This window comes from Stegastes partitus, unplaced genomic scaffold (assembly GCF_000690725.1).
Source record: "Stegastes partitus isolate 25-593 unplaced genomic scaffold, Stegastes_partitus-1.0.2 Scaffold198, whole genome shotgun sequence".
Taxonomy (NCBI): domain Eukaryota; kingdom Metazoa; phylum Chordata; class Actinopteri; family Pomacentridae; genus Stegastes; species Stegastes partitus.
Window position 1 is genome coordinate 39553 of NW_007577929.1, and position 14986 is coordinate 54538.

The 14986-nt window shown below is 41.9% G+C and overlaps 1 protein-coding gene across 1 annotated transcript in view; it reads left to right on the forward strand.

The window, feature by feature from the left end:
* Positions 1 to 12568, forward strand: part of tsc22d3 (TSC22 domain family, member 3) — a 37248-nt gene extending 24680 nt beyond the window's left edge. Inside the window, exons 2-3 of the mRNA XM_008280542.1 lie at positions 10168 to 10219; positions 10883 to 12568. Coding sequence (XP_008278764.1) covers positions 10168 to 10219; positions 10883 to 11161 — 331 coding nt within the window. The 3' untranslated portion in view covers positions 11162 to 12568. The remainder of the gene's footprint in view (positions 1 to 10167; positions 10220 to 10882) is intronic.
* Positions 12569 to 14986: the final 2418 nt, after the last annotated feature.

A 14986-nucleotide genomic window follows, 5' to 3' on the forward strand; every position in this document is an offset into this window, starting at 1 on the left:
TGGAATTTGTTTAAATACATCACTGTAGCAGCAACATGTTATTCTATCATCTTTGTTTTTGATTTACAGCTCAGAGCATTTTGTGATATGAGTCATTCCTGTGGTCTTGTTGAAGGAAATTAATATACTTGGTTTTGGCTTGTAAGATGAGTGGAAAACAGGGTGATGAAACTTCCTCAGGCTCATATGATTAATGTAGAAGAAGCGCAGGCCTGGTCACTGGCATCACTGTCTTGGAGGCCGTGATATACAGTAATATAGCCTAAAAGTAAGTTTGCAAAGAAACAAGAGATTTATCTGATGTTTTGTTTTCTGACAACAAAATCCATTTTTGTAGGTGACAGCATCATAAAACTTGAAGAATATTGTGAAGCCTTACAGACATCAAACACAACGTTTTAAGAAACATATTACGTAGTCAGGCCTTAGGTTTTATCAAACATCATGCACGACTTATAGTTCCACTGGCAGATGCTTTAGCAACTGTTTCTTAACAGCTAAATGCAAAAAGGCATGTTCAATGCTCACTTGTGTGGCCTGTTGTAGTTGTTATTGCGCTTTCCCTCACAATGACCGCCAATGACTTGTCTGAAATTATCCATGGGAACTTAGTCATTGCTCCACCATCATCTCGCAGGTGACAAAGGATTAGTTTTAATGCTCAGCGGAGAAGCCTGCTGGAGTCTGTGGGAACGATTCAGTGTTTGGACGACACTGACAGTGAGAGTTAGCAGGGTGCTTAGCATCCAGTTAAATCCAGATCACGCTGACGAGGCCAGACGTGCATGAGCCTGCACGTATGCAAGCGTGTGACCGACTGTACGCATCGGCATACACATGGGCGAGTGAAAAACACAGGCCAGCACACAAACACGCATCAGGGGACTGCTCGTTGAGGGCCCAGTTTCCTCCAGTGTTGTCCCAGTTGTTGGTGACTTGGGTCACACAGCTGCAAGCTCAGCCAGATACATGGCTGGAAAAAAAGGAACGTGGAAAAAAAATAGGGAGCTGGAGAGATGTGTGTGTGTATTGCAAGAAGAAGGTGGGATGCTTTAGAGAAGAAGAAAAAAGTAGAAAAAGAAGGAGAATGATGTAGAGTATGTGCATAAAAGACAAATGAGAAATATTTTTGGGGGGTTTCTTCTGCTTAACTTGAACTAAATAAACAGGACTTGGTGATTTTATGCCTTTTTTTTGCGCTAAACAAGTTAGAAAACATATTTGTTTGCGTATTATCTGCCCCGAGGATACAGTTGCTTCTTGTCTACAGTCACTGTGTTGTTTTCATCTGAAGTATACTTTCAAAGCCACTTTTTAACACATCTTTGATTTTCTCTGTTATTAGCCCTCTTGAAAGATTCATAGACTGCTCATGGTTTGGGTCCATAAGTGGCTTAAAAATTCTATTATTTAACTAATTACAGTGTCATTGCTGCCAACTGTCTCAGTCACAGCCTTCCTCATGACAAACATACAGTGTCACACCATTTTTGTAATCACTTACTGAAGCTCCAACTGATTACAGAGTTGGCAATATGAATATAGGCTTCCAACTTCGAGGTGGTAGGGTGACGTACCCCATCGGATTTCCTCGGAAGGATCCTACGTATATCAATCAGCTTCACAGCATATCAAGTAGTCTTGTGATGATTTAAGTGCAGTATGTACCCATTAGTCTAATGTCAGCATACCATAGTTGAAGTCAGCTTGGATTAGACATAGATACTTACATCCACACCAACTCACACTGAGCAGCTGAGGTGTACAGTACACTAAAGTAACCATAGGCAGATGAATATGGACAGATGGCACTGAACTCTGTAACCTTTTGTTCTGGGACATGATCCAGCCATGCAAAGTGTCAGCCATTGCAGCTTCCCTGTGTTTTGGATCCCACTTTTGAGTATAACCATACACGCTTTCCATTAAGTAAACACAGAATGCTTTATGAGACGTGATTCTTGCTTTGCGCTCTTATTTTGTAATCGTACTTTTGGAGAGATAGTGCAGAAGAGACCAAGGGGGATCATGCAGCAAATGGTTCTGCCGGATGGGAGTCAAATTGGAAACAAACTGCTCAGCACTCCAATCACTCAGCTAATGGGCTGTCCACCCACATTTTGTTTTTTTTAATGTCAGGAATATACACTTACATATTTTACATTAAAAACGCTAATTGCTTTTTAGTGCTGCAGCAGAACAGAAAAAAAAAAAAAAATAGCAATTCAACAGCTTTCTCATAAAACTCTGTGTAAACTAGGTGACCCGTAATGGGTCAAAAGGCTCAGACCTGGCTCATAGCAAAGTTCACTGCTATTTCACACTACACGGACCGTTGAACGCACAACCTTTGGCCTTGTTGTAGAGCATCCATGCAGCAATTAGCGAGATCACTTAACTGCATCTAAACTGCTCTGAAAGGCTAATCCCTTATCTTTCAGAGTGGACAATATCGCGTGCGTGAGCGTGTGTGCGTTCTCATGTGTACATATGTTTGCAGTAAAACACAGATGGGAATCCTATGGGCTATGACCTAGAACATACTGTTATTTCTTTTTGGGGGGAGGATGTGGAGTTGGGGTACGGATGTTGCATGACAAGGGCCTCAGCTTGACTTGAGTATTTTCACAGTAAATTTAGCCAGTTCTCTGCCCGTCAGAACACAAGGTAAATCTTTACATTGTGGCCTAAAGCTGTCTGACTCTCGCTGAATCGCAGCCTGGTGCCAGATGCTGTGAGGTCCCCAAGCTTGTTAACTGCAATATACCGCACACGGCACCATTTGCTACTGCTTGTCCTGCTATTAGTTCCAGCAAAAGCTACTGTAAATGAACTGGATACACTTTAAAATATATATATGTATATCAGCAGAAATTAAATGTGGTAATTTTTGGTTGGCAAAGCATTAAAGTGGGCCTTTGTGTTGTCTTGAGAAGCCGAACCAAGGCATGTACATCGGTTATTGCCTCGTCTTCTTTGTGGTAATGAACAAAGGTTAACAGGTCACCTGGGCAGCTGTTACATAGCAATAGGGATTTTCTGTCAAGGGACTAATCAGATAAAAACAGCTCCTCTCAGACGGTGAGTACACATGTTCACACATACCTACTTGCGGTGTCTTCTGATTTTGTAACCACTGGGTTTAGGAAAAAAACTTAAGGAAGAAATGATTCTATGTTTCCTACCCTTCGAATCATAATTAAAACCTTTCGGTAGCTAAGTACAGCCTATTAAAAGTTGGTCTTTTGGTTCCTGGAACTTTACATTTAGTACAGCTGAGGGAACATTTTAGCACACTGACAGCCTATCCCTCACTGGAGGCAAAAAATAATGAAAATACACACAAATATTTGGATATATAACGACGAATATTACATATGAAGAGGACTAAACAATCTATATGTAACAGAAATAGCGTCCTGATGTCTTTTTATTGTATCAGAGTACAAATGTGACACCTCATGAAATTGTAGATGATGCTAACTACAAAATAATTAAGTGTTGTCTAGCTGAAATTAATTGCCCCTGTCGTGATGGGTGTAAACATGCCCGTGCTGATGTTGTGCAAGCCCAATCAGAGCCATGCTGTCCCAGGAAAATAATGATTGTGATTAATGATTGTCAGAACCTGAACTGAGTGAACCAGAAATTCCACTGTGACAAGGAACTATAAATGACATTTTTGCTGACTTGGAGGCTGAGTGATGAAACAGACTGGATGAAATGATCTGTACCATCCTAATGTCTATTCCTATTAATCTAAATTTCATCAGTTAGTAGTCTTATTTTCCTTAACGCATGCTATAGACTCACATATTCCATGGATGCCAAATTAATCTTTCTGTTTTGTGGCTTGAAGCTCCTATTGGAACGCAGAAACTGGTTTTGCGTTGCTGTCTGTCACGTAAAACTACACTTGTCTGTGCATCACTATCTGTATACAGCATCGAATTTCCAAACCCTTCGCTTGCCAACTGACTGGATTAAATGGAGACAGGGATGGGAGACATTTATGCAGAGCTGTCAAACTACAAAAGAGCATACTATTAGTCACGGCAAGAGTGGCTTACTTTTGCTGTTACACCTTTAGCAGCAGCAAATGCTCTTGAGACAATTACACCCCTGATGACAAAAGAGGCTCACTGCAATTGACAAACCCAGAATTAAAAAGTCTTAAAGGATCATCAAACACCACACACATAATAACAAATGTTACATAAGATACAACTGAGCTAATTCATCGGCCTCGGCTTCTTTTCCGTGCAAATCATGAGCAGTTGTGTAACAAAGTCTCCAAACTCACTCTTTAGAGGTCACTACACAAATAAATTGGCTCTTCTTTGGCTGCCATTTGCGTGTTAGAAAGTCTGATGCTGGATGCGTCCATTTTATGCGCATTAAGTTTCCCTCACATGATGCAACAATGGCCCAACTATGAGTTTTATTACACATGCCAGTGATCAGATGACATATGTAGATAGGCATGATGATTATTCCCTACAGGTACAGTTAGCGAAAGATCCTTTGCTTTGTCTGCATGAAACAGACACTCCAGCAGTGTAGAGATGAAACAACTGGCGCCGTTTCAGAAAACTGTCATTTTCATTGTAACTCTCAGGCCATTGTTCCACTGGATTGGAGACACATCTTTTAAGTGCCAGTCTGAGCATGGCACTCATAGTTATGGCTGCATAACCAGAGGTATTGCTGGAGCTCAATCGTCTCTTTGTGCTGTGAGAACACAGTTGTTGGGAACAAACAACAGCAGAGCAGTGAGCAAACAGTCAAAGGGCTCCTGCCTCTTGAGCAGCCCCTTCACTCGGAAGCTAAGATGGGACAGTCTCAGACGCGTCCCGCTGCAGTTGCCCCTTTCGGGGCTAGGCCACCCTCACCCAGGTCGGTGTGCGCCTTCCGCCTGGCGGAACCGTCTCAGAGATTCTGCTGCCACTACCAGCACTTCACCTATCCTGAGAGAACTCTGAGCTACTCGCCCCCTTACTCACCGAGTCTGTTCAAGAGGCCAGATCGGCGGTAAGTGGAGGCAGCAGAGGATAGTAAAGGAATTTGTCTTGTGTGTGAGAGAACATGTGACATGTGTCAGTGACAGATGCGCACGTTAAGGAGAGTTAAGAAGAAGATGGGTGGGGAAGACTGGCAGTCTGAATGATTTAGAGTTGTGGTATTTTTCATGAAATGGCACGGATTACAAAACCACTTAAATAGAATGCATACAGTCACAGTTTTCATAATGTTCAGCCTGGTCAAAAAGACAGCAAAAAAAAAACAAAATTAGACTGTAACCTATTCTCTATATCAGACATATCTAAAGGGATTATATGTCAGAGTAACACGTGTTCAATTCTCCATAATCCTTGATGATCATATAGTTGAAAGTCACCTTCTGAATTTGCACTAAAGCTGAATTCATAAAACTGATACGATGTACATTGTTTGTTGTTGTGCTCGGAGCATTGAGAGCAGACAGAGAGTGATATCTCCACCAGCCCTTGGATGACAATGTCAGTGCTGTCACCATCTTCTGCATGCACTGCATGTTTGACGTAATCTATCACACAAAGTAATATTACATGCAGTTTTGGGACAGAAATTGACAGCCTGTTAAATTTATTGAAACATCTCATGAGGGAGACCAAGGCCATGCACCTTGTTGCTATTCATGGCTCAGGAGAGTGGAGGTGATGTGGTAATAATGACTGCCTCTGTCCTAGACTATGTAGAGAGTTCAGTATTCATTGGTTGTAACCAGTCCTGTTGCCCACACTGACAGCTTCCTCTGAGATAGCCTCTGGCTGCAACCTATGGCAGGCATGTGTATTCTCAGGCCACACTCTCACACTGGCCATGCATTCCTAATTTTGAGAGTGCACATGGTACACAAAGAGTAAAAAGAAGAGAAAAAAAAGCATCCTTTTGACCAAGAAGTGAACACAAAACAATATAGTTGTCTTTCTTCTGCTCCTCTCTTACTGTGTTGATTTATGTACATCTTGAATTTAAAATGTCAGAACCCCAAAATGCTGCTCATAACAAAAGCTGGAGGGTTGGCGGTATGTCTCAGTCTCATTCTTCTTGAGCCATTGGTGCAGATGAATCACTGTATTATATAATGCGGGTTGGCTCTTGCGCAGTGGACATCTGATGGAAACTGTGGCCCATCGCCTAGCTTCAAAGTGACTCACTGGATTTGGCACATGCCAAACATGGTCAGGCAGTAAGTGTTCCACACAAATATGAGGGCTTCTATTTTTTGAAAAGGCAATATGTGTGGCGCTCAAATTGTTTAGAGGCAGAAACGAATTGTTTATGTGTCGTGTAAACGTCTTTCATTTGGGGTTTGCATTGGAACAGCTCTGCATCTGTGAATAAAGCAGGAAACTTATCTAACACAGTCATCATCTTACTTCATGTGGCTCATTTGCTAGATTTTGCTTGCACGGTGCAGGAAGGCTCTCCAGCGACTGCAGTTTCTATCTGAGCATCTCTGCTTAGCCAAAGGCAATCGGTGTGACTCCCGCCTCCAAAATGGGACTATCACAGCACGGCAAGGTAATTCAGCTGCCTCTCATTGCTCGAACAGGGCTTGATATTAAACCTGGCAGCTGTACTGTCACAGCACGAAATCCGAGACGACAGGCACTATGGGCCTTAATACCCAGTCAATGTGCTTTCTGCTTAGCCGTGTTAGGCCTACCAAAAGTCATCCCTTCCACTCTAATTGTTTTGTTACATAACAGAACTCCCTTTTCTGTAAAAAAAAAACAGCAACCAAAAAACTAAAACGTGGCAATATCGAAGAATTTGGTTTATGTTGCAGAGATCAGAGCGTCATTTATCACTCCAAACGCAGGTACACTTTTCAAGTCCAGTTCCATCTTACAGGAAATTTGCCACTATTGTGCAAACACCAGGAGTAAAATTTCATATTTAGTGCTGTTTTTCTTATTATTAAAATAGAGCTAAAATCTGTTCACGGCATGGCTGAAAACATATGGATTGTATTTAATATGTATGAACAGAAATGAATGGCCCCCCCAGAATTGGATGTAAAAACACACTCAGCAGAGAATTGCTGCAATTCCAAGTTATTGACTAGCTGCTGTTCTACGAGTTGTTGTTTTGGAGGATGAATTATTATGCAGAGGCTCTCTAATACATTGTAATTGGCTTATTATCAGTATTGAGTCAGATAATTGCAACAACAAAATGGAACATAATGTGACAGCTGAGATGCGCCGGGCAATTACATAAAAGCCATTAAAACCTGCATGGACGCAGCAGCGAAAACAAGGTCTATTGCTCAATAACAGCCACAGTTGTTCGGCGGAAAATCCTGTGGAGAAACAAGGAGACAACAGGTGTGCTCTCTCTGTGTCTTCTGCAGTCGGCATCTAGCACAAATTGTTTTGTTATACTTTGCAGGTGACGCCGCAGTTGCGTCACATGTGGTTGCACGCAAGTTCAAAAAGGCTACCTGGAGTGCAAGAGGTCATACGCTAGAGGAAGGGATCTCCTTTGTAGATGCAGTCCAGAGAGTGGATACTTAATATAGGCTACACAACATAAATCCGTGTTACCCTAAAATGTCCTATTGTTTGGTTGACATACTGGGGTTTAATGCACTGAAAGAAAAACAAAGCAAGTAAGGCAAATCAACAGATCGCAACAAATCAACAAATGCATAATGCCGAGTTTCCTTGGAGAATTTTTGACATGTTTTCTAAGCAGAGAAAATAACCGGGAATTTCCGGAAAGAGTGTACGGAAAATTCCTTGGTAAACACAGTGCCCATGAACAGCTCCCCTGTTATGAATATTGTCCCTTATGGTTATTGTAGCCTGCCTCTGCACCACTAGAGAGCAGTAGAGTTCAGACAGAGGCTGATGGGAAATTTACTGGGGCTGTGCATGGAAAAGTACCTGTTCAGTGTATTCTTGTGCATACGTGCAGATGGTGTTGGACATTGTGTTATAGCATATAGGTTACTGTGACAAACAACTCCTCCAGCAAGTCACATGGACGAGCTTTTATTGTTGTTATTACTGTGTAAGTATTCAAGGACATGTACCTAACGGAAAAGTTTACGCAGCTCAAGAACTGAATAATTGCAGAACGTTCAAATAAAGTCTAGAAATCTTTTTTTTCTTTTTCAATCACACAAGTCAAAGAATAATTCACTTCAAAATCAGATGAGAGGAAACACTGCAGAATAATGCGTCAAATCATCCGATAAAATCGAGTTTTTATTTGCAACACGAGCGACTTATTTATGCAGTGCGGTTAAAAACATGTTCGACTTGTTGTTTTGCACTGTTTGTTGCAATTAGTGCGGATTTCGGTCTGTGGGTTAACTGCAGAGGCAAGTGGCTGAGGACAAGTTCAGAGGCAGGGCAGATGTAGCGCTGCATTCACGGCGCTCGACGCAAACTCGTAATTTGGAGTTGCACTTTTGTTTACTAGAAATCCTTTGTATTCGCGTGACTGTTGCTTTGTCTTGCTGATCAAGTTAGCGAGAGGGAAAACGTTGCAGTGCGTCAGAGTTTGCGAAATCTTAACCTGGTTGCTGATGACATTAAACAAACATGAACAACAACAACAACAACAAAATATTTTTTAACAAGTATGGATTTTAGTAGTGTATGTTGTTGCATTATTTCAATGAGAAAAGTGCATCATTTGATGGCATGATTGACAACAGGGTCTGAAGAAAAATGCTCATGTGTAAACATGTAGCTGTCACTTTATGAATTTGCAAAAAACATATAAAGCAACAGATTGTCTGCAAATTAATTCTCAGGTACCTATCCCCATGGTCACTTATTTATTTTTATATACACCTGTAGGTTCTGCAAGCATCTTGTTTTTTATCTTGCAAAGTCTGTTAATTTATTCTTTGCACTGAAAAGGATTGCACCCAATTTTCGTTTTCTTTTGTATGATGACATTAAAGGTTTCTGATTCTGAGAATGCATCGAGCTAGTGTGACGTATTTTATAACTCGTGCACACAAAACAGAGGGAGAGAAGAAAAACCCCACAGCCTCGTGAACAGGTCACTTGAGTATAATCAGTACGTGCCGGAGCCTTGTTTTGGTTGATTATGTAAAAAGTGAAGGTGGTGGGTGTTTATCACAATCAGACACGGTCCACTTGCAGTTTTCCTATGGTGCATGAAGGCACCACAGACCCCTCCCCCCCTCGGCTTATTTGACTAATATATGCGCGCGTCAGGTGACGTCAGGCCGTCAGTCATTCAAATAGAGACCTGTGGCAGAAATAGCATCAGACAGTCGCTCGTAAAAATCAGCGAAGCTCCCGCACACCGACACAGCACCGACTCAGCCAGCAGCGAGTTAGTGCATCGCTATCCTAGACGTAAGATAAACAACAAGAAGAGGGAGAGAACAAAAAGGAAAAAGAAATCCCGGATCTTCTACTCTTTTGGTGAAACAAACAGTCGCAAACGTGGCGAGAAATATAATCCACACGAGTCTGGTACTCAACATGAGCACGGAGATGTTCGCTAAAACCCCAATGGAAGTGGCCGTCTACCAGTTACATAACTTCTCCATCTCCTTCTTCTCCTCGCTACTCGGAGGAGACGTTGTATCGGTCAAACTTGACAACAGGTAATTTTCTTCTTTCTGTTTTTAACAAAAATCGCGATCTGATCATCATATGCTTGAATCCGGTATTTTCGTTATTATTGCATTTGGATCGTTGGAACCGAGCAGGAGCCTTTTGTTTCTCGTTCGTGCTGCAGGCCTCTCGATGCTTATTATAGTCGTTCAAAACAAACACGATCGTCTGATGTTGTTTGTAATGCCTCCAAACAGCTCGGTTTGGACTTTGCTGTTTGCTCCGTGACTTGGCCGTTGCCTCACACGCTCTGTTACACTGTAACCTAAATAAAACCCTAATCTAACTCTCAAAGCAATCAACGGCACTGCAGTTTATGCTGTGCAAAAATAAACTAGATAAAAAGCGCAGTAAACAGTTTTCCTTTCTGTTATGCAAGCTTTCTGTTTCACTGCTGGGGACCAGTGAATTCAGGAAGCACCACCGTGGTTGTTTTTGTTCATGTTTTGTGGATTGAAGTGAAGTTGTGAACTGTTTCATTTATGGCTTCTTTCTTTCTTCTCTTCTGCAGTGCCTCTGGTGCTAGCGTTGTGGCCATCGACAACAAGATTGAGCAGGCGATGGTAAGCAGAGATAACACACACCAGGCTCAGACATAAAGAAAGGTTGCACTGCACAGTGCATGCATGTGTTTTGACACACACACAGTGTCCTAAAGTCCTACCTGACTGACTTCTACAATGCCAAGTTAACATAGCAATGAGTGGATGGTTTTAGATAAACTGTAAAATTAAAATGTCTCCTAGTAGATCACAGCAGGCACATTAATTATTCCAGCAAAGGACCTGTGACCTTTTTAGCTAAATTTGTTTACTAGATTTTGGGCTGCGTTTCCCCCGATGCATTGTGCTCCAAACCAGCTCTCTGCAAAGGCACCGGGAAGTCCCTGTTACGTAAAAGCAGCACAGGCCTTCATGCACATGGCAAAGTAGAAAAGTGCAGAAGATGATGGCAGTAGGTTCAAAAAAAGTCTTCCAGCACTGAAGTATTGGAAACAATGTTGAGTTTAGCCAGTAACTTCTAAACTTTATATGCTGCATACTTATTATAGAAGCTCATCCATTGGGTAAACCCATAAATAGAGTGGCAGATATCCTCTCATGGAAAATGTGATTGGCAAAACCACTCATTGTCTTAACATCAGCTGTGTAACCACAACAGCTTTGCAGTTCTGAATATTGCTCTGTTTTGAACTCTAAGCTGATCTCTCCTCTTTCTCTGCACAGGATCTTGTCAAGAACCACCTGATGTACGCGGTGCGTGAAGAGGTGGAGATCCTCAAAGAGCAGATCAAGGAGCTGGCAGAGAAGAACAACCAGCTAGAGAGAGAGAACTACCTGCTGAAGAACCTGGCCAGTCCGGAGCAACTGGAGAAGTTCCAGTCTCGCATCCCGACTGATGTGCTATTACCTCTGGACAATCAGAGCGTCCAGGTGACCCCAGACCAGCAGCAGCAGCAGCAGCAGCAGCAGAGCTGCAACCACCTCACTGGCTCTGCTGTATAAGTGGCTCTGCCTTGGGGCGGGCAGAGCCACTGTCTCTTTCCAGTAATGGACCTCCATTTAAACGTAAGCGTTACTAAATCGCCGCCGCCGAGAATCCTTCGAAAAAATGAAGGTGAAGCATCGGGGCTGTAAATGATCGATGGGACATAAATGAACTGTTGACTCTGATATGCACAAAACAGAACTTAAGACGCTCTGACCGGTGCCATGTCAGGCCCGTCCTCTGATACCGTCCAACTCTTTGTCATAGTCTCTCTTTTGTAGACAGAAGTGTTAAGAATAGAGAGAGGGCTGACTAGACACAGACGAGTGCTTGCTTTCAGACAGAGGGGGGCTTTCCCTGCCTAGCCAAACCCTTCCAACAAACACCCTTTGCTCTAGAGAGGAGGGTGAGGAGGTGTTGATCGGGCTGGCCCTGCAGGTGCTAACTTGGAAAGTGTAGGGACCTCGCTCCCTCACGACCCAGAGGAGACCCATCTGAGACGGTCCTCCAAGTCTCAACGAGAAGAGCCCCATCATGTGGATTTGTCCTACATCAAAATACAAGTTTCAAGGACTTCCAGCCACACATTTCAGCCACATAACAAGGATTCTTCCTGTACCTACAATGTATTGCTCATGTGTTCATGTACATTTAAGCATAACAAGAATAATCAACAGGATAAGCTATGGCAACAGAGGTGGAGGTTAATACAGTATAGCCTGTTAGAGCTGGTGAACTGCTGCAGTAGACCGATCAGTATACTGAAATGATTCATAAAATGTAATCTTGTATTGTCTGCAGTTGGGGCTTGCTGCTTTTGGGGGAAATTAATCCTGCTATATCTTCTGTTTTTGTTTGTAATTCGGAACAAAAATCAGTCGTTTGTAAAATAGGAGCATAATCTAAAGGGGCGTATGTGCTCGTGTTGTTTGCCTAAGTCTTCACAGGAAAGCTGCCATGTACATAAGGTTGAAATGTCCTGAGGTAAACACAGTGGAGACGGTTAGCAAGCAGACACCTGCATTTCTTGCTGCAAACGCACTCCTGATTTTAGCAGCGTCGTCCAGTATCTGGTCTGTTTTCTTGCTCAGATGCCAACTCGAGAACAATGGCATGACAACAGTGCCTGTAAGTAAAGAGAGGAACGCATTTCCACACTGAGCTCAGCTGTTGCTGTTGTTTTCTAGCTACCAAAGACTTTTTCGCCTTTTTTTATTTTTCCCACAACAGCAGAGGCTGAGCAAACCAGGACCATGTGTAAAACTTCACAGGGAGAAGTCTTGTTTGTAGCTAGTGCTAAAGTTTATATATGTTTTGTAAAGATAACGGTATTGTTGCTGTAAAGTATCCTGAGAACAGTTGCTCACTATGGTGTTTGGATACAACTGCACATTTGCAATAAACCTTATGTTTACATGATACAACATGCTGACACATTGTCTTTTGTTTATCACCTGTGCACACATGGCTCAACGCAGATATTCGTTAGGAGCTACTGTCTGATAAGGAATTCATAAAGGACAATTGACAATTTAGTGTGTGAGATATGGTAGACTTCATGCAATACATTATCTACGTCCAAGTTCTTAACAGATTCAAGTGGATGCAATATGAAGCATAGTAAAATAGTAAGATAACATATTTTACTTGCTAAATTTTACAAAGCATGAATACACTGTAGTAACAGAGGGATATCACTAACACTAGACCTTTACATTGTGTTTTGGAAGTTACTTTCTCTGTACTATGGAGAGATTTATTCATGAGAAACCAAGCCAGGGAAGACATACGAGACAGCTGTAACAACAACAACACCCGACATGATTTCATTTTTTGGAGCCAGAATAACAGAACCACTGTGCAAATTCGTCTCATTTGAATTTCAGAGTAAACAACCCATTGTCTATTCTCAAAACTAACATTTCGTTCTTGGATGTCCCAGCCTCCTCCATCACAATATCCCCCAATACGCGTCTGTTTCTCCCGAGCCTCGTGACCCTTGTTTGTGTTTACAAGGTCAGTCTGACGAGCAGCATGTGATTTGTGAAATGCGGCGCAAAGTTGCAGTGTGGCCACAAGGCTCCTGCTGCACACAAAGGCACTTTTAACACGTGTTAGGTCCTCGCATTTTAGTAAACACAAACCTTGTAGCCATCGAGATGTTCTAGAAAAAAAATGTTCAGTATTACTAAGTATGTAATACTTTTTTTTTTTCCAAAGTCAAAAACAGTGCAACCACTAATGATAGAGAGGTAATAAGAGCTAGGTTGCGTGAGGACTGGAATCCGCCAGAGTGAAAAAACAGTTTGTCCTCGTAGCATTTTCCCCTCAGACGGATTGGCAGCCAGTCTTTGCAGCCTGTGTGTAACTAGATATGTTGTGGCTTTCCTGGTGCAGCAGACCAGGCTCACATCCATCCATCGTTGAGAACAAGGAGACTCGGCTCTGGCTCGGAAACATTATCACGGATCAAATAGCGCTAGCAAACACAATATTGTTCCCATTGCTCCCTCTCACATTTGAAACTGTGGTCTCTCCGGGTGCTTTGTGTCAAAACAACTAATTCGATGCGAGGCTGATCGTCTCGATCGATATACCTGCTCTGAAATGCATTTCATTAGCGACAGCAGGGATGTGCAGTTCATCGTCTGAGGAGGAGATTCATTTAATGTCGCAAAGAGGACAGTGACAGGTGTTGATTGTTTTGCACAGTACAGTTGTAGTCGGGCCTTTCTAGTTCACATCTGGATACCCGAGCACCTCATGCGTGCCAGATAAAACACATTGCGGGGTCAGCTTTAGCAGAAAGTGCTAGTGCAGATTAATTACACTTGAGGTAAAGGCTAATGCAGCATCAACAACAGAGGAAAATGACTCTGGCAGTAGAACCAACATGCCTAAGAATCGGAAAGCCTCAAGACAATTAGGACTTTAGCTGCACATTTGCTCGTAATGCCATTCTATTTTGGGATTGGTTTAGGAAACTCTATGTTCTAGAATCACATTAGTGGCTTTTTTATTTGAAAGTACTTCATGATAAATTTACAGCCATTGTCCACAACTAAAGCATTCCAGCTAAATACTTCGGAGAACATATTTGTCTCTTAGGCAATGCTCTGAGTTCTGTTAGATTTTGTTTTTGCTTTGTCCTTTTTGTTTATTTGATCTTCCCAGTTTCTGTTAAAGTCATTTTTAAGTAGATTTAGCCATATATCGTAGCCATGTTGGCATTTGTGCATAATTTGGTTTAGCTATTGTTACTTCACTGTAACAAATCCATGTGAATGTACATTATTATACGCACTTAATATGTTAACAATTTTAACGCTTTTGACCAAGATGTTCTTTTAAAAATCATATACCAAACACTGACCTCATCCTGGTAAACATGTCACCAGCTGACGTATAGAGCTTGTTCATTCATTTGTTAATGAAAAAGAAACTCCATATTTGGTTTAAAGTGGAACCTCTAAAAATTGCAAAAACAGAAAATCTGAGTCAAACCATCACTGATTCCTCATCAGTTCCTATAACATACAGTTAAATAACAAAAGCCTGGGAAGAACCTTATGTGTGGAATTAACTTTTAGACTGTTTGAAACAAGGCGGCCAAAGGAAGACTTTGTGTTGGATTACTTGTGTTATGCAATACAAAAAGAAAGCAAAAAAAAAAAAGGAAAGAACATCTGCTTCAGATTGAAATCGGGGGTGGTGTTGGATAAGCAAGCTCTGCCTCAGTGTGGTTGGGTTTGCATGCAGTGGAATAATTTGGTCTTACTGCTTTTCATACGGATATATACAACTTGTGCGTCTTCTCAGTGTCTGCATATTCAGCATGTAAA